General features: G+C 39.3%; 1 protein-coding gene across 5 annotated transcripts in view; it reads right to left on the bottom strand.

The window, feature by feature from the left end:
* LOC150077345 (C2 domain-containing protein 5) overlaps positions 1–21,645 on the bottom strand; it is a 992,151-nt gene that overhangs the window by 891,941 nt on the left and 78,565 nt on the right. For all 5 annotated transcript variants that reach the window (XM_090386765.1, XM_090386767.1, XM_090386764.1 and 2 more), the window contains exon 3: positions 9,308–9,394. In XM_090386765.1, coding sequence (XP_090242891.1) covers positions 9,308–9,394 — 87 coding nt within the window. The remainder of the gene's footprint in view (positions 1–9,307; positions 9,395–21,645) is intronic.

Raw genomic sequence — 21,645 nt, 5'->3', positions numbered from 1 at the left:
ATAAGGCAATGGTCAGGCCACACCTAGAGTACTGTACACAGGTCTGGAGGCCTCATTTCAAGAAGGATGTACAGCTGCTGGAACGAGTACAGAGAAGGGCAACAAGATTAGTGAATGGAACAAAGGGGTGCTCTTACGAAGAAAGGCTTAAGTTTTGCAAATTACAGTGTCTGGAGACTAGGCACCAGCGAGGTGATCTGATAGAGGTGTATAAAGCCTTGAATGGTTTAAGCATGCTCAATGCTGATGGGATTCTTCCTCTAGCTCAGAAAAATCACCTGAGAGGGCATAAATTCAAATTGAGGAAAGACAGATGTAGGATAGATGGGCGAAATTTGCCTTTAGCCAGCGGGTGGTTGGTTGGTGGAACAGCCATCCATCCCTTGTCGTGGAAGTTGATAGCCTAAATAAGTTTAAGGCTCAGCTGGACAGATATTTTGAATGAACAGAGGGGTGAAGTGGAAGTGGTTTTTTTTTTTTTTTTGGCTGATTCTGCATAAGCTTGCTTTCTTGCATCAAACGCCTCTTCTAATGCTAATACAAACCCCAGGCCATACTAGAGACACCTACTCAAAAACTATACTGGGACCACCCCATAATAATGGACAAGACTAGGGGTGGGGAACCCTTTTTCATTGGAAGGCCATATTTCATTTAACCAAGATACAATTAAGGCCATATGCTCAGAATTTAATATATACATAAAAAAAAATTTGTAGGCATATTTACAATTTTAATTACAGCATGTTATTGTATTAAGAATTTAAACAAAAAAAAAATCAGTAAAGACATTTATCTGTTTGGCAAAGATTATAAGAAAACTAAAAATCTACAAATTTAGACAACAAATCATTTAATGACTCTTTTGTGACTGCTTAATACCAGATAGTAGTCTAATATTTGGTTCCAAATCGTTGAGCGTAGTTTAAATTGACCCTCCAAGGGATATCCGTCATCTGAGATCTCCAGCTTGTTTTAATTTGTGTCATATATAAAACTATTGATTCACAACAATAGGTCATGCCAAAACAATATAGCATCTGTCGAGAATGTTAACGTAGATGTGGGTATTCAACAGCATTTTTCCATATTTGAAGAGGATCCTTCTTTGCATCAAATCTTTTAAGGGCACAAAAGCTGATATTGTTGTACATGTTGGCACTAATGATATTAAAAGAAGGAGACCAGCTGAATTATTTAACAAGTACAGGTCAATGTTGAAAAAAAGCCATGAATTAAGGTTGAATTTGAAAGTGTCTGCAATTCTGCCCAGACATGATAGGAGGAAGTAAAGTGTAAAGTGTATTTAGGGTCATACGGCACCAGGGGTTCCCCCCATCTCCGCATTGTTTACATTGTGATGGGTGTGCCAGTTTGCTGGAAATGCCAGAGATTTAAAAGTGTATGGATACTGTATATGTGTAGTGTCACGTACCGTTGTTCATCTGGTCATTTAGCCGCTGGACCCCTACTGAGGCCCAACGTTGCCCCACTTTTGCCCTGTGGAGGCAGACCAGGTACACCAGTATTTTAATTATTTATTCTGGCAGGTCCTGCCACCTAATTTCCTTAAATTTCAGTGGCTAGGACTATAAAAAAAAAAAAAAAAAAAAAAGTGCACATATACATACATACAAAAATGCATATACATACACATCAATTGGTATAGGTTACTTAGTGTGGTGAAGGCGCTAGAATGAGAAGGCGAGAGTTTTGGGCGAAATTTATTTTGATGGTTAAATTTGGATTGTGTAGGACTTTTGCTTGCGTATAGTTAGAGTGGGGGGAGGGAGACTGAAGATTGGGGGGAGGATATAGTCAGAAATAAGGAGCCAATAGAGAAGGTAGCTCCAGCTTGCAGTGGGGCATGCCCATGCCCCACCAGAAAGAAGAGAAGGGTGGTGGGGGTTGCAGGAGACGACAACCCATCTCCCTCCCCCACCAGCGAAGGGAAGTAATAGGGGGCAAGACAAGGGAGCTGACTCAGATCGCCAATAGGACGTGAATGCTTGTGGCTGCGAAGTGGTCATCTATCATCAGCGGCCTACCATCCAGGGCTAATGGAATTTGTTCAGGCTTTTTTGTAAGGTCCCTACAACGACTATGCAGGTTGTGATGAGAGCCTTGTCGATCAATTCAGGGCTGAATTGGTCGACAAGAGATTGTGCAAGGCTCGTTGGGTAGAATTTTTCTCAGTCTGGTCTGTGCTTGTTTACAAGAGAGACCTTCTAGAGGGATAGGATACACTTAAATAGAAAGAGTGCAAGAATATTTGCTGATGCTATCGAGGTTCTGGGAAATTCATCTGTTGTCTCTACCATTCTCCCAACTCCACTAATCACTTGGAGCTCTTCGACTTCCTCTCTTTGCAATTTGACTTTCCCCAGTCCAACTTTCCTAACAGTGAGGTAATTTTCCTTGGCGAATTTAATGTTCACAACTTCAGCTGGTTTCCGTTTTCTAGTCACACCAACCCAGCTGGTTAAGATGCTTGAGACTTTTGCAATTACTAATGACCTTGTACCGATTGCTCATTTACCTACCAGAATACCGGACAATCCTAACCATACAGTCAACACGCTTGATCTAAGTACACGGTCGAAGTAAGTGGTGCTTTAGGCATCTCAGATCACAACTCGGTGATTGTCTCTTCTCCAATGGAGCCTTCATCTCATGGCTATTCCCAACCTCATGTTGTTTGGCATTAAAAGAATGTAAAATGGGATGACCTGCGAGATTTCTTTTCTTCTTTTCTCTGGTCAGATTACTGTTTCAAAACTTCTGATATCGACGTTTCCTCAGATCATGTCAATAAAATTATTCTTGTAGGAATGGAATCTTTAATCCCACACTCCACTTTAAAATCTAGTCCTTTATCCAAACCTTGGTTTTCCAATAAATTTGCTAAGGCCATTCAGGAGAACAATGTTGCATATTGTAATTGGCTTGTTTCCAATTTTCAGTTTCATTGTCTGCCTACACCAAAGCTCGCAACAAATGTAAAGCAGTTATTAATCATTCCAAACTAGATTTTGAACAGGCTAAGAGTAGAAAACTTGCTTCATGCCCTAATGGTAGCCAAGCATTCTGGTCTCTTTCCAAAACTATTGACCGCAACTTTTGCCCATCTCTCCTCACACCTCTCTCAAAACCAGATTATTCTGTTGTCACTTCAGCTAAGGATAAAGCTGACCTGCTAGCATCCCATTTTTCTTCCAACTCATGTATTAATGATCTTGGTAAAACACCTCCCACCATTCCCAACATGATCCATTCAATGCCTCCTGTGGTCTTCGATGAAAAGGATGTCAGAAGAATCTGACGAATCTTGATGTTAAGATTCGTCAAATACCACCAGATCCTGATGGTATTTCTCCAATTGTTCTCAAAACCTGTGCTCCTGAACTTACTCATGTTTTTTGCCGTCTTTTTTCACTTTCTTATTCCAAAGCTGTTTTTCCTTCTGTTTGGAAATTTGCTGATATCCAGCCAGTTCATAAAATGGGCGACAAATCGCTCCCATCCAATTATCGTCCCATTGCAATTACTTCTACTCTTTCTAAAGTAATGGAGAAATCAATTAACCACCAACTCTTAAACTACCTAAACACCTTCCGTCTGGTCAACAATCGCCAGTATGAATTCCATCAGTGTCGATCCACTGGTGATATTTTGGCTTATGTTACCCATTTTTGGACAAAATGAATGGAAAAGTTCGGTAAAACACAAGCAGTTGCTAGAGACATCTCAAAGGCTTTCGATCATGTTTGGCATAAAGGTCTTCTAAACAAGCTTCCATCTTATGATTTGACATCTATCTGTCTTTTGTAACTGGTTATCCAGTTTTATCTCTGATCACTCACTGAGGGTGATGGTAGATGGCTCTCTGTCTTCTAACTTCACTAATGCTGGTGACCCCAAGGTTGTTCTTTTATCCACTCTTTTCCTCTTGTATATTAATGACCTACTTCCATTGACTGGAAATCCTATCCATAGTTTTGCCGATGACAGCACATCGTTCGACTTTCCATTTTGAGAAACCTTGCCCTGCTCAATCAGATTTAACTTCTCGAATATCCGCTACAAATTCCTTAAATGCCAAATCTCCAGGTAATTTTCCAGTGTGGCAAAGACAACTTAGTTGATTTCAATCCTTCTAAAACTCAGTCTTGTCTTATATCTCGCAAAAAGGATTCTTCTGCTCCTATGCTTATCTTTGGTGACACTCCAATTTCTAGGCAAGTTGATATATCTCTTTTGGGGATTACCCTGACTTCTAATTTCTCTTGGCATAAGCACATTACAAATATTGATTCCTCTGCATCTAAAAAACTTAGTTTTCTCTTTCGCTCTCAGCGTCACTTTTCTTCGAAACAGCTGTTCACCCTGTACAAATCGCATATCGGCCCTACCATGGTATATTGGTCCCACATCTGGAGCGGTGCTCCCAAAACCTTTATCAGGCTTCTAGATTCCATTCAGAAGAGGACAGTTAGGTTAATTCCAGAGACTGCTGGGGGTAATTTCAGAACAAGTAAATACATGGCTGTGTTAGGGTAGCTATGAATAGGAACAGGTGCATGTATACTTGAGTGTACACCAATGCTAGGACTTTGATAAATTTGAGGTGTTGGTCAAAACTTCAAAGTTAGATATTGTTGAGATAACAGAGATGTGGTGTCACACAGATATAAGGAATGCACAGCTGGAATTCGCGGAGTACAGTGTGTACAGGAAGGATAGACAGGATAGGAAGGGAGGAGGGGTCATGCTATTGGTTAAGAAACACATAAAATCCAAGGAAGTAAAGCCAGTCGACATGGTTAAACAGTGCAGTGTCGAGTCAGTTTGGTATGACATAAGCACAGGGTAAACAAAATTGAGAGTAGGAGTTTGTTATAGGTTGTTGTTATTTGGTGTTTAGGAGCATTAGCAACTAAGGCCATATTGCTCCGGGAATATGCGGTGGTCATTCCCTGACCTTTCCGCATCCTCCGTATTTGGTGGTGACGGGCTCGAATCCCGGTCTAATCAAGAAGCGTGTGCTACACACTGCTGCTCCTTCCCACCTGGCTACAGAGGCGCCTGTTTGTTATAGGCCCAATGTCTCTGATAAGTATAATAAACAATTATACAGAGATATAGAGTGGGCCAGTAAATCAGAGTGTCTTATAATGGGGGATTTTAACTTCCCAGATAGAGACTGGAATTTGTGGGTTGGTCACTCGCACACTAGCAAGGCTTTTATGGATTAATTGGATGACTGTTTTCTACAGCAGCATGTTGGAGGCAACCAGAGGGAGTAACACTCTTGATCTGATTATCAGCACTGATTAATCATGCATCAAGAATTTACAGATAAAGGAACCACTAGGTTGCACAACAGTGTACTGTTGTGGGATTTACTTAAAGATGTGACTAGCACCAGGGGTAAAGATAAAGATTTTTGCTTTAGTAAAGGTGACCACAGTGGTCTCAGAGATTTTTCAGTTCTGCAGTGGGACCAACTGATGATGTTCGTTCTCTCTCTCTCTCTCTCTATGTACCATGTCCGTTAAGGATGCTGGTGATCATGGTCTTCCACAGCTCTATTACTTTTCAATCGGGATACAGTTGCCCTGATTTCTGATTTCAGTATTACTTGACCTTTCAGGGTCCTATGGCTTGTTGGTTTTTCCCCGCGTTCTTCCTGAAAGAGTTCTTCGACGTATTCTGTCCATCTGTTCAAAACTTTGCCTTTTTCCATGATTACTGTTCCGTCCTTTGCTTTTATACACCCCAAAACTGGACAGATGTTAAATCCCAACAACTCCGGATGATGTTACCAACAGCAAATTCTAAATGGGAAGTAATTTCTGAAGCTACTAAGCATTCAAGGAAGTAATTTTGGAAGCTACTAAGCTTTTTATACCAACTAAAAAATACTGTACTACGTTTAGGCCCAAATGGATGTCAGATGAACTAATGAGACTCGTGGCAGAGGAGAAAAATGCATGGGATGTACATAAATTTTCAGGCGACAAAGAAGCCTATGGTAGATACAAGCTAGTCTGTAATCAAGTCACAAAGGAGGTTAGGCAAGCAAAGGCAGATTATGAAAAATCTTTGGCAAAGGATGCAAGGAAAAACAGCAAAGACTTCTTTACATATATAACATATATGTAAAGAAGTCTTTACATATAAACTCTAAAAGGAAGGTGATAAATCATACTGGTCCACTTGATATCAATGGTTTGACTGTAGATGATCATTTTAGATAGCTGCTGAACTAAATGAGTATTTTGCTTCTACATTCACACATGAGGAATTATTCAAGGAGGAGAGGGCCAGATGTTTATCAAACTCTAACAGAGAGTTATATGATTTTGTAAAATTGAGAGCAAAGTGAAGGAGACATTGTTGAAGTTAAACATAAGAAAGGCACCTGAGTTAGATGGGATCTATCTAGTTATATTAAATGAAGTGGTGAAAGAAGTAAGCAAACCCTTAGGCATAATTAAGAGAACATCCTTGGACTCGGGGGAAGTCCCCACGACTGGACATGTGCAAATGTATCTCCAATTCACAAAGGTGGATCGAAGAGTGACATGATTAATTACAGACCTGTTAGTTTGACTTCTGTTCCAGGGAAACTAATGGAGTCACTGGTTAAAGAAGCTTTGCAGGATCATCTAGACAAGACAGCAATAATAATTCAGACACAGCATTGGTTTGTCAATGAGAAGTCTTGTATGACCAATTTGATTGGATATTATGATGTAGTCACAAAGGAACTGGATGCAAAAAATAATTTTGATATCATATACTTGAAGTACAGGAAAGCTTTTCATACTGTTTCACATGGAAGACTACTATAGAAATTGGAGCGGTATGGCATTAAGGGCAAGTTGCTGCAATGGATAAAGGGATGGTTGAGTGGGAGATGGCAGAGAGTGGTAATAAATGGACATTCTTCTACATGGACTAATGTTATTAATGGAGTCCCATGGGGTTCAATGCTGGGCCCATTGTTGTTTTTTATATTTATCCATGATATTGATGAAGGTATATCAAGCTTAACGTCTAAGTTTGCAGATGATACAAAGGTTGGCAGGATTGTTAACGACAGTATGCTGCTGCAACAGGATCTGGCAAAGTTGGTTCATGGGCTGAAGTGGCAATTGAAGTTTAACATTGACAAATGCAAAGTACTCCAGTTGGGTAGCAGTAACCCAGAGAAATGTACCAACTATGTAGTGTTACACTCAGGGTAGTAGAGAATGAAAGAGACCTGGGGGTAATTGTGCAGTCAGATATGAAGCTTTCTGAGCAGTGTAGACAGGTTGCCAGAGTTATGGGTCCTGGGGTCTTGTCAATGATATACAGAAATTTTGCGAGCAGGGATAAGGAGGTAATTATCCCCTTGTATCAGGCAATGATCAGGCCACACCTTGAGTACTGTGTACAGGTCTGGAAGCCTCATTTTAGGAAGGATGTAGAGTTGTTAGAACAAGTATAGAGAAGGGCAACAAGACTGGTGAATGGAACAAAGGGGTGCTCTTATGAAGAAAGGCTTAAGTTCTGCAAATTGCAGCTTCTGGAAACTAGGCTCCTGCGAGGCAATCTGATTGAGGTGTATAAGGCCTTCAATGGATTGAGCAGGCTCAATACTGATGGGATTCTTCCTCTTGCTCAGATTACAAACCTGAGGGGGGGGGGATAGATTCAAATTGAGAAAGACAGTTGAAGAATAGATGGGCGGAAGTTTGCCTTTAGCCAGCAGGTAGTTGATTGCTGGAACAAAGTTCCATTTGTTGTTGTGGAAGTTGATGGCTTAAATAAATTCAAGGCAGAACTAGACAAACACTTGGAATGAATGGATCAGCGAAATGGGAATGGGTTTTTTTTTTTTTTTTTTTTGGCTGATTGCTGTATAAGCTTGCTTTCTTACATCATGTACTTCTACTAATGGTAATGCTAATACTTCCAAGTAGAAAAACAGTGTGGACTCAGAAAAGGAAAAATATGCACAAATGCAATATTCACTCTGCAGCAAATAATCAAAAAAGAGAAGAGAACAAAATTTACCATCATACTTATTATTTATTGATTATGAATAAGCATGTGATAATTTGAATCGAGAAAAACTATGGACAATTTTAGAAAATGATAACCTCTCCCCCAGGAACTAATAAATGCAATAAGAAATATATACAAGGACACAAACATTTGCATAAAATACATGAATGGACACATATCAGAACCTATATCAACAAATAAAGGTGTAAGTGAAGGTTGTGGATTATCACCAACACTATACTATGTTTATATTAATAAAGGAATAGAATTAATAAAAGAATTAATAAAAGGAATAGAATAATAGAATTAATAAAAGAATATAGGAATAGAAAAAACTTATAACAGGTGGAATTCAGCTTTCCAACAACAGCAAAATTAACACAATTCTATATGCTGATGATCAAGTACTTTTGGCCATATCAGAGGATAAATTACAGGCATTAATATACCATTTAAATATGATAGCAAAGAACTTTAATTTACACATATCAGTTCTAAAATCAAAACCAATGGCAATGCATGGTAATGATATCAGACGAGTAAAGATAGAAATGGAAACATCACACTGAACAAGTAACTGAATTTAAATATTTAGGAAATAGAATTTCAGGATTTAAAAAGGACATGGAATACAAATTACAAACTTACAATAGAATGAATGGAATAATAAAAAGAAATTTTGGCAAACAAATGACAATACAAATGAAATTACAAATACATAACATAGCATCAAAGGCAGCACTTAAATATGGTAGTGAAGTATGGACACTTGGGAAGAGGGATAAACAATGTCTGGAAACAGCCCAAATGAAATTTCTCAGACTTGTTAATCCCACTACTGGAATTAATAAGTCGAGATCACCATAGAAACACAGACAAAAGAAAAAGACTAAACACCTCTAACATAATAATTATCAGTTAAAATGGAAAGAGCATGTAGAGAGAATGAGTAGGAAGAGACTACCTAAATTGGCAATGAACTACAAACTTACTGGAAAAAGAAACAGAGGGCAGCCCAGAAAAAGATGCAACTCTTTCTATAGCTAACAATGGGGCATGCATTTTTTTGTGGTTTTGGATGGATATGCACATGTAATATGCATGTTAGTGACAATAAATCTCTATCACTGATATGTGGTCACTGATGCACAGCCAGCCACTTGTACGTAACTTTAGCATATTTAGGAAAATTATTGTTTATATCAGTTCCTAAATGAAACAATCAGTTGTAATTAATGTTCATTATTACCTCAAATTTAAACCATTCTGAATTCCACTGAGGATTTAAAGACCTCCTGTACACTTCGGTCTTGTGTGTTGTGGTACCAAATTTTACCTATAAAAAAATACCAAACACAATCAAATAAATAATCAAAAGACAAGGAAAAGATGTATTAAATATACAGAGAATTTTAACATATATATATATATATATGGAATTGTAAAAGTATATCAGATTTTTGTTCTTTTGATTTTCTTTAATTTTTCTGCGCTTTACTAAGATTATTACAAATATTACGTGATGCCCATAATTCAGGAAAATAGCCTTCAGTCATGAAATTCCATTTTAATCGACATCAAGATAATTTTATGAACATTAACCATTTTCTTGGGAAATAAATCACATTAAATGCATATTAATAATGTCATGGGCAGCTTAAAATAGGGAAGAGAACTAGTTACAAGAACATAATAATACAAAAATAGTATTATTAGCATTAGCAAAGGCACAAAGATGCAAGAAAGCAAGCTTATATAGCATCAGTTAAAAAAAAAAAAAAAACATAATTTCACCCATCCACTCACTCCAAATGTTTGTAAAGTTCTACCTTGAATCTATCTAAGCTATCAACTTCTACAACAACAGATGGAATCAACCACCACCTGGCTAAAGGTTTCAGCAATCAATCACCTGCTGGATAAAGGCAAACTTCTGCACATTTTTTTCTACAACTGTCTTTCCACAATTTGAATTTATGCCCTCTCAGCGATTATTCTGAGCAAGAGGAAGAACCCATCAGCATTCAGCATGCTCAAACCATTCAAGGCTTCATACACCTCAATCAGATCTCCTCACAGGTGCCTAGTCTCCAGAAACTGTAATTTGCAAAACTTAAGCATTTCTTCATAAGAGCAACCCTTTGTTTCATTCACTAATCTTGTTGCCCTTCTCTGCACTCGTTCCAACAGCTATACATCCTTCTTAAAATGAGGCATCCAGACCTGTATACAGTACTCAACATGTGGCCTGAACATTGCCTTATATACAAGAGGATAATCACCTCCTTATCCCTGCTAGAAAAATTTCTATATATCATTGACAAGACACCATGAGCTACTATTGCAGACCATCTGCACTGCTCAGAAAACTACATATCTGACTGCACAATTACCCCAGGTCCTTTTCATTCTCTACCACTGTCAGTGTAATACCGCAGAGTTGATACGTTACCCTGGGGTTACTGCTTCCCATATGTAGTACTTTACATTTGTCAACACTAAACTTCATTTGCCACCTCTCAGCCCATTTGCTCAACTTTTCCAGATCCAGTTGCAGTTGCAGTAGCGTACTGCCAATAGCATCATTAACAACCCTACCAACCTGCATATTGTCTGTAAACATGGACATTAAGCCTGATATACCATCATTAATATCATTTATAAATACAGAAAACAACAATGGACCCAACATTGAACCCTCAGGGACTTCATTAATAACATTAGTCCAAGAAGAGCAGTGTCCATTGATTACCACTTCTGTCTTCTCCCACTCAACCATCCCTTTATCGATAGCAGCAATTTGTCTCCAGTGCTAAACTGCTCCAATTTGTGCAACAATCTTCCATGTGCAACAGTATCAAAGGCCTTTCTAAGATCCAAATATATGATATCAAATTTATTCTTTGCATCCAGTTCCCTTGTGACTACATGATAGTATCCAATCAAATTGGTCAGACAAGACTTCCCCTTAACAAAGCCATGCTGTGTCCAAGCTATAACTGAAATCTTGTCTAGATGATCCTGCAATGCTTCTTTAACCAGCCCCTCCATTAATTTCCCTGGAACAGAAGTTAAACTAACAGATCTGTAATTACCTCTGTCTCCCTTTGATCCTCCTTTGTGGATTGGGGTCACATTTGCACATTTCCAGTCCAGGGGTACCTCCCCTGAGTCCAAGGAAGCTCTCATAATTATGGCTAAAGGTTCGCTTACTTCCTTTGCTGCATCCTTTAATATAACAGGATAGATTCCATCCACCACAGGTGCCTTTCTTACGTTTATCTTCAACAATTTCTCCTCCACTTTACTCTCAGTTATTACAAGATTATCTAGCTTACTGCCAGAGTTTAATACACCTCTCACATTCCCCTCCTTGAATAACTCCTCATGTGTGAATGTAGATGCAAATTATTCATTTAGTTTGTTAGCTAACTGAGCAGGATCGTTAACAGTTCCATCAATATCTAGTGGACAGATCTGATTCATTCCCTTCCTTGTAGAGTTTACATAAGTAGTGAACCCTTTGCTGTTTTTCTTTGCATCCTTCGCCAAAGATTTCTCATAATCTGCTTTCGCCTGCCTAACCTCCTTTGTGACTTGGTTATAGACCAGCTTATATCTATCATAGGCTTCTGTGTCATCTGTTATTTTATATGTATCCATGCATTTTTATTCTCTTTGTCACATGTCAAATAAGTTCATCTGACATCCATTTAGGCCTAAATCTTAAACAATATTTCTTATATCTTTGCTACTATGAAAAGCATATTAGCTTCCAAGATTAATTCTTTGAATGCTTCCCATTTTGAATTTGCTGTTGGTAACATCATCACTTGGACCAACCATATAGAATTTAAATAATGTCTCAGACCACTGTAGTCACCTTTACAAAAGCAAGCAAAAACCCATCCTTTTACCCTTGCTGGTAGTTACCTCTTTGAGTAAATCCCACTTCAGCACACTGTGATCACTGCCACATAGTGGTTCCTTCATCTGCAGATTGTTAATGCATGAAGAATCACTACTGATAATCATTTCAAGAGTATTACTCCCTCTAGTTGCCTCCCGAACATGCTCCTGTAGAAACCAATCATCCAATAAATCCACAAAAGCCTTGCTAGTGTGCGAGTGACCAACCCACAGATTCCAGTCAATCTCTGAGCAATTAAAATCCACCATTATAAGACACTCTGATTTACTGTACCATTCTATTTCTCTGCACAATTGCTCATTATACTCATCAGATTCATTAGGCCTATAACACACACCTAGTTTCATTTTTCCTTTCCCAGTGCTTATGTCACACCAAACAGACTCAACATTGTATTGTGCACCAACATCAATTGGATGCACTTCCTTAGATGAGGCGACAACTCAGCGTTGTTATGGGTCAATATGAGAGATTGAAGGACAGGGTGGATGCCCTCAAAGGATCGGAATTGAGGGGCCTATCAAGCTCTTGGCTGTCCACATCAACGCTACAGCTTACACTTGATCATCACGCAACACAGCGGCAACCCCCAAGGCAGAATGTGCTGGTCCCACAGGAACTAGTAGTTGTTGGTGACTCTATTGTCAGGGAAATGGGGAACATGCTATGTAAAAAGGATAGGTGGAACAGGACCTGGGTATGACTGCCAGGGGCAACGGTTGATGACGTTGTAGAGCGGATATCATCATTTAAGGGCACAAAAGGTGATACTGTTGTACACATTGGCACTAATTATATTAAGAATAGGAGACCGGCTGAATTACTTAACAAGTACAGGTCACTCTTAAAGAAAAGCCGTGAATTAGGGTTTAATTTGAAAGTGTCTGCAATTCTGCCCAGACACAATAGGAGGGAGTATATGATGAGAGCCCTGCCAATCAATTCGGCCCTGGAAAGATTGTGCAAGGCTCAAGGAGTAAAATTTTTTTCAGCGTGGACTGTACTTCTTAACAGGAGAGATTGCTTCTACAGAGATGGGATTCACTTAAATAGAAAGGGTGCAAGAATATTCTAATGCTATCGAGGCAGCGTTAGGTGGGTCGGAAAACTGCTAGCTTGGGGGGTTACAAGGACTAATAAATTTACAGTAGCCACTGGCAGGGGTGAAAGTGATTCTTGCACTGCTTCAATCAGAATGAGCAGCAGCCTGGAAAACATGATGCAGGGTATTTCAGAGACTGCTGGGAGTCATTGCAGTAAAAGTAAACACATGGGTTGTGTTAGGGTAGCTAAGAATAGGAACAAGTGCATGTATACTTGCATGTACAACAATGCTAGGAGTTTGGTAAATAAATTTCATGAATTTGAGGTATTTCATGAATTTGAGGTATATCAGAGATGTGGTATTACAAAGATATAAGGAATGCAGAACTGAAATTTAGGAAGTACAATGTGTACAGGAAGGATAAACAGGATAGGAAGGTAGGAGGGGTTATGCTATTAGTTAAGAAACATTAAATCCAAGGAAGTGAAGCCAGTTGACATCGCTGGACAGTACACTGTCAAGTCAGTTTGATGTGACATAAGCATTGGGAGATCAAAATTGAGTAGGAGTGTGTTATAGGCCTAATGACTCTGATAAGTATAATAAGAAACTGTACAGGGAAATACAGTGGGACAGTAAATCACAGAGTCTAATAAAGGGGAATTTTACTTTCCCGATTTTGATAGGAATTTGTGGATTGTCACTCACACACTAGCAAGCCTTTTGTGGATTTATTGGGTGATTGTTTGCTACATCAGCATGTTCGGGAGGCAACTAGAGGGACTAATACTCTTGATCTGATTATCAGTAGTGATTCTTTATGCATTAAGAATATGCAGATAAAGGAACGACTAAGTGGCAGTGATCACAGTGTGCTGAAATGGGATTTACTCAAAGAGGTAACTACCATCAGGGGTAAAGGGAAGGGTTTTTGCTTTCGTACAGGCGACTACGGTGGTCTGAGACAGTATTTAAATTCTATACGGTGGAACCAACTGATGACGTTACCAACAGCAAATTCAAACTGGGAAGCATTCAAAGAATTAATCTTGAAAGCTACTAGGCTTTCATACTACATACTACAAAGCTACATACCAACTAAGAAATATTGTTCAAGGTTTAGGCCTAAATGGATATCAGATGAACTAATGAGACTCATGTTTGTTATGTTATTTGGTTTTTAAGAGCATTAGCAACTAAGGCCATATTGCTCCGGGGCTATGCGGTGGAAATTCCCTGATCTTTCTGCATCCGCCGTATTTGGTGGTCACAGGCTCGAACACGGGTCAAATCAAGAAGCGTGTGCTATGCACTGCCGCTCCTGCCCATCTTGCTAATGAGGCACCAATGAGACATATGGCAGAGAAGAAAAATGCATCGGATATATATAAATTAATGGGTGACATGGAAGTTTATGATAGATATAAGCTGGTCTGTAACCAAGCTTATATTTATCATAGAGGCAGATTATGAGATATCCTTGGCAAAGGATGCAAAGAAAAACAACAAAGAGTTCTTTACCTATGTAAACTCTAGAAGGAAAGGGATGAATCAGATTGGACCACTGGATATTGATGGTTCAACTGTTGATGATCCTGCTCAGGTCGCTAACAAAATAAATTAATATTTTGCATCTACATTCACCCATGAGGAGTTATTCATGGAGGGGAATCCAAGAGGCGAGTTAAACTCTGGCAGCGAGATAGTTGATTTTATAATAACTGAAAGGAAAGTGGAGGTGAAATTGTTGAAGATAAACATAAAAAAGGCACCCGGGGTGGATCCAGTTATATTAAAGGAGGCAGGAAAGGAATTAAGCAAACCCATAGCCATAATTATGAGAGTACAGGTCTGGAGGCCTCATTTTAGGAAGGATGTAGATTTGCTTAGCATTAGCATTAGTAGAGGCATTTGATGCAAGAAAGCAAGCTTATGCAGCACAGCCAAAAAAAAATAAATAAAATAAATAAATAAAAAATAAATAAATAAAAAATAACCACTTCCACTTCACCCCTCTCTGTTTGTTCGAAATACCTGTCCAGCTGAGCCTTAAACTTATTTAGGCTATCAACTTCCACAACAAGGGATAGAAGTCTATTCCACCAACCAACCACCCGCTGGCTAAAGGCAAATTTCCTCACGATTATTCTACATCTGTCTTTTCTCAATTTGAATTTATGCCCTCTCAGGTGATTATACTGAGCAAGACGAAGAATCCCATCAGCATTGAGCATGCTCAAACCATTCAAGGCTTTATACACCTCTATCAGATCACCTCGCCGGTGCCTAGTCTCCAGACACTGTAATTTGCAAAACTTAAGCCTTTCTTCGTAAGAGCACCCCTTTGTTCCATTCACTAATCTTGTTGCCCTTCTCTGTACTCGTTCCAGCATCTCTACATCCTTCTTGAAATGAGGCCTCCAGGCCTGTATACAGTACTCTAGGTGTGGTCTTACCATTGCCTTATACAAGGGAATAATCACCTCCTTATCCCTGCTAGAAAAATTCCTATATATCATCGACAATACATCATGAGCTACTCTTGCAGCCCATCTGCACTTCTCAGAAAACTTCATATCTGCCTGCACAACCAACCGCAGGTCCCTTTCATTCTCTACCACTGTCAGTGTAGTACCACAGAGTTGATACGTTGCTCTGGGGTTGCTGTTTCCCATATGTAGTACTTTATTTGCCACCTCTCAGCCCATCTGCTCAACCTTTCCAGATCCTGTTGCAGTAGCATACTGTCAGTAGTGTCCTTGACAACCCTGCCAACCTTCGTATCGTCTGCAAACTTCGACATTAAGCTTGATATACCATCATCAATATCATTTATAAATACAGAAAACAATAATGGACCCAATACTGAACCCTGAGGGACTCCACTAATAACATTAGTCCACGATGAGCAGTGTCCATTAATTACCACTCTCAACCACCCCTTTATCCATAGCAGCAATTTGCCTCCAATGCCACACTGCTCCAATTTGTGCAGCAGTCTTCCATGTGCAACAGTATCAAAAGCCTTTCTAAGATCCAAGTATATAATATCAAAGTTATTCCCTGCATCCAGTTCTTTTGTGACTGCATCATAGTATCCAATCAAATTGGTCAGGCAACACTTCCCCTTAACAAAACCATGCTGTGTCTGAGCTATGACTGAAGTCTTGTCTAGATGATCCTACAGTGCTTGTTTAACCAGTTCCTCCACTAATTTTCCAGGAACAGAAGTTAAACTAACAAGTCTATAATTACTTGTGTCGCCCTTTGATCCTCCTTTGTGAATTGGGGTCACATTTGCACATCTCCAGTCCATGGGTACTTCCCCTAAGTCCAAGGAAGCTCTCATAATTATGGTTAAGGGTTTGCTTACTTCCTTTGCTGCCTCCTTTAATATAACTGGATAGATCCCATCCACCCCATGTGCCTTTCTTGTATTCATCTTCAACAATTTCTCCTCCACTTTACTCTCAGTTATTACAAGACTCTCTAACTTACTGCCAGAGTTGAATACACCTCTGGCATTCCCCTCACTGAATAACTCCTCATGTGTGAATGTCGATGCAAAATATTCATTCAGTTTGTTAGCTACCTGAGCAGGATCATCAACAGTTGACCCATTGATATCAAGTGGACCAATCTGATTCATCCCTTTCCTTCTAGAGTTTACATAAGTAAAGAACTCTTTGCTGTTTTTCTTTGCATCCCTTGCCAAAAATTTCTCGTAATCTGCCTTTCCTGCCTAACCTCCTTTGTAACTTGGTTACAGATCGACTTGTATCTATCATAGGCTTCTGTGTCACATGTTAATTTCTATGTATCCCATGCATTTTTCTTCTCTGCCATATGTCTCATTAGTTCATCTGACATCCACTTAGGACTAAACCTTGAACAATATTTCTTAATTGGTATGTAAAGCCTAGTAGCTTCCAAGATAAGTTCTTTGAATGCTTCCCATTTTGAATTTGCTGTTTGTAACATCATCAGTTGGTCCCACTGTATAGAATTTAAATACTGTCTCAGTCTATCGTAGTCCCCTTTACAAAAGCAATAACCCTTCCCTTCACCCGTAATGGTAGTTACCTCTTTGAGTAAATCCCACTTCAGCACACTATGATCACTGCCACCTAGTGGTTCATTTACCTGGAGATTCTTAATGCATGAAGAATCACTACTGATAATCAAATCAAGAGTATTACTCCCTCTAGTTGCCTCCCAAACATGCTGATGTAGAAAACAATCATCCAATAAATCCACAAAAGCCTTCCTAGTGTATGAGTGACCAGCCTCCAAATTCCAGTCAATATCTGGGAAATTAAAATCCCCCATTATAAGACTCTCTGATTTAGTGGCCCACTCTATTTCCCCATACAGTTTCTTATTATACTCATCAGAGTCATTAGGCCTATAGCACACTCCTACTCTCAATTCTGATCTCCCAATGCTTATGTCACACCAAAGTGACTTGACACTGCACTGTCCAGCAATGTCGAATGGCTTCACTTCCTTGGATTTTATGTATTTCTTAACTAATAGCATAACCCCTTCTCCCTTCCTATCCTGTCTATCCTTTCTGTAGATATTGTACTCCCCAAATTCCAGTTCTGCATTCCTTATATCTGTGTGACACCACCTCTCTGAAATCCCCACAATACCTGGCTTTGATGTTTTGAGCAATACCTCAAATTCATCAAATTTATTTACTAAACTCCTAGCATTGGTGTACACACAAGTATATATGCACGTGTTCTTTTTCTTAGCTCCCTAACACAACCTATGTGTTTATTTGTACCCCAATGATTCCCAGCAGTCTCTGAAATATCCTGCATCTTATTTTCCAGGCTGCGGGTCATTCCAATAGAAGCAGTGCAAGAATCACTTTCACCTCTGCTAGTGGCTACTGTTAATCTATTAGTCCTTGTACCCCCCAATCTAGCAGTTTTCCGACCCACCTAACACTGCCTCGATAGTATCACCAAACATTCTTGCACCCTTCCTATTTAAGTGTATCCCATCCCTGTAGAAGCAGTCTCTCCTGTTAACAAGTACAGACCAGGCTGAAAAAAATTCTACCCCTTGAGCCTTGCACAATCCTTCCAGGGCCGAATTGATTGACAGGGCTCTCATCATATACTCCCTCCTATCGTGTCTGGGCAGAATTGCAGACACTTTCAAATTCAACCCTAATTCACGGTTTTTTTTCAACAATGACGTATACTTGTTAAGTAATTCCGCCGGTGTCCTACTCCTAATATCATTGGTGCCAACGTGTACAACTATATCACCTTTTGTGCCCTTAAAATATGATATCAGCTCTACAACATCATCAACCTTTGCCCCTGGCAGACCCTGGTCCTGTTCCACCTATCCTTTTTACAAAGCATGTTTCCCATTTACCTGACAACAGAGTCACCAACAACTTCTAGTCCCTTTGGGACCAGCGCATTCTGCCTTGGGGGCTGCCGCTGTGTTGTGTGATGACCAAGTGCAAGCTCTGGCATTGGTGTGGGCAGCTGAGAGCTTGATGGGCCCCCCTCACTTTTAATCCTTCGAAGGCAATCCTGCACAACAGATTAGGCATAATCTTCATCGACAAGAAGAGGCTACCTACCTGAACGATAGTGGTGCTCGCCCAACAACAGCAACCACCAGAAAACCTATGGGGAAAAGAAAAAAAAAGTACCTAGACCTAAGACATGAAGTCAAAAAATGTGGCATAGGGAACAAGTAATTACCGTCCCAATCACTGTGTAAACCACTGGCATGGTGCCAAAAAGCCTCCATATAACAACAATAAATCCTCCCAGAGACCACTTACATACAACTCTAGAAAGCCACAATACTCAACACTTGTGGGATAACACAAGAGTTCCTCCACCAATAGTAATAATAATAATAGTAACCGGACACAATTACAACCATCCCATGCACTGGGTACCAATACCCAGGATGAAAAAAAATCCTATAAAGGAGAAAAAGAAATGATAACAACAGATGGAAGTTTGTTTCAACAATCAACCACCTGCTGGCTAAAGACAAATCTCCACACATCTATCCTGCAACCATCCTTCCTCAATTTGAATTTATGCACCTCATGTGTGTAGTCTGAGCAAGAGAAAAAAAATGCCATTAGTATTCAGCTTGCTCAATCCAATCAAAGCTTTAAACACCTCAATATGATCATCTCTCAGGTGTCTAGTCACCAGATGCTGCAATTTGCAGAACTGAAGCCTTTCTTGGTAAGACCATCCTTTTATTCTATTCCCCAATCATGTTGCCCCTCTCTACCACACTCATTTTAGCAGATCTATATACTTCCTAAAATGAAGCCTCCAGACCTGTATGCAGTACTCAAGATGTGGCCTAACCCACTGCTTTGTACAATAGGTTAATCAGCTCCTTATCTCTGCTAGCAAAGTTCCTGTATATCATCAACAAAACCACGAGCTGTCCTGGCAACCACTCTGCATTGCTCAGAAATCTTCTTATCCGATTGCACAATTACCACCACGTCTTTTTCATTTTCCATTACCCCAAGTGCAGTACCACACAGTTGATATGTTAATCGGAGATTACTGCTACCCACGTACAATATTGGCAAATACTACCCTTGCATTTGCCAATGTTAAACTTCAACTGCCATTTCTCGTTACATCTGCCTAATGTTTTAGATCTTGTTACAGTAGCTTACCCTGATTACTGTCATTAACCCCAATTCACAAAATTTATTATCCACAAATCACAAATGGATATTGAAGGGTTACATGAGTAATCACAGAACTGTTAAATAACTTCTGTTCCAGGGAAAATAATGAAGTCACTGGTTAAAGAAGAAATGCAGGACCATCTGGACAGAAATGCAATTATTATTATTATTATTATTATTATTAGCCATATGGTGCAAGGAAGTCTGAGGCTTATGGTGCACCAGCCAAAAAAACTAAAAAAATTTCTGAACTACCCCAAGAGAGAGAGAGAGAGAGAGAGAGAGAGAGAGAGAGAGAGAGAGAGAGAGAGAGAGAGAGAAATAAAAGGGAATCACCAAGGAAGAGAAGAATGATGATATCCAGCTCAGGACCCTGGGTGTGCCAAGCCCACACTCACCAGATGTGAGTCCCTGGGGTTGTAAATGCAGTCACAGCAATGATTTGTTAAGGGGCAAACTTATCTGAACAACTTGATTGCTCAGATAAGTTTGGATAATATGATGCAGTAACAAAGAACTGGATGCAAAAAATAATTTTGATATCATATACAATAGACTCTCGATTTTCCGGGATAGTAGGTAAAAAACAAATCACGGATAATCGATTTCCCAGTTAACCCAAAAATACAAAAGTCCCCAACATATGTAAAAGATACGTTCCAGGACTTCTTACTTCATCAAGTTTTACATAACTCGGGAATGACTAATAAAATATTGCTACTATATTATTATTGACAAATCTGAATTCCATGCGATACTTGTTAATGTTTGGCCATTTTGATACATCCTTATTATAATGATTCCTTAGAGATTTAACAGATGCACTATTTTCAAACTTTTGAATAATTTCAAGTTTTTCTTTAACTGAAAACGCAACTTTTTTTGCGTTTACCCATCATTTTCGCGATTTCTAAAAAAAAATAAATAAATAAAATACTATAAAAAAAATTCCAACATCCCTGACATAAATAACGAAACAAAATTTGTCGTTTTGCACTGCGACGGAACACAACAATCGATGCGACGCACTAAAACAAACCATACATCTGGTCTCTCTTTTTTTTTTTTTCTATATTTTTGAGCGGCCAGTGTGAAGACAGTGGGGATTGCAAGATAATAGATACACTAATCTCCCAATGACGACTTATAATGCCACTTGTCGCTTATTACTTACAAAATATCTGTTTATACCTATTCTAGTTATTACTTGAATTTTTTTGATTTCTGGTTGATTTTTTTTTTTTTAATTTGGAGTCTTCAAGTGTCCCAGTTAACCTGATCCCAGTTAATCGAGTCTGCTGTACTTGGATTTCAGAAAAGCTTTTTATACAATTGCACATCAAAAACTGCCATACAAATTGGAGCAACGTTGCATTAAGGGCAAGTTACAGCTATGGATTAAGGATCATTGTGTAGGATATGACAGAAAGTGGTTATCAATGGACACGTCATGGACTAATATTATTAGGGGAGCCCCCCCCCAAGGATTCAGTGCTGGACCCATTGTTGTTTCCTTTGAGAAGGATGTTAAAAAATTTCTCGGAATTTTACTATAACAGTTTAAGTGAACAAGGTGGACTCACTAACCTAATCCCCTTCGGAGTACCATCCTTCTACAGACACACACTTGCTCCATTGGTGGGCACCTCCGTAGCCAGGTGGGAAGGAGCAGCAGCAGTGCGTAGCACACGCTTCTTGATTAGACTGGGGTTCGAGCCCATCACCACCAAATATGGAGGATGTGGAAAGGTCAAGGGAATGACCACCGCATATTCCCGGAGCAATATGGCCTTAGTTGCTAATGCTCCTAAAAACCAAACAACAACAAGCTCCATTGGTCTTCACAAGCATTGAAATATTCTTTAAAATCATGTGTGTGTTTTTTTTTTTTTGGCACACGTAGGA

Source organism: Mastigoproctus giganteus, chromosome 12 (assembly GCF_048544385.1).
Source record: "Mastigoproctus giganteus isolate SK-2022 chromosome 12, ASM4854438v1, whole genome shotgun sequence".
Lineage (NCBI taxonomy): Eukaryota > Metazoa > Arthropoda > Arachnida > Uropygi > Thelyphonidae > Mastigoproctus > Mastigoproctus giganteus.
This window is presented reverse-complemented; position numbering and strand designations above follow the sequence as displayed.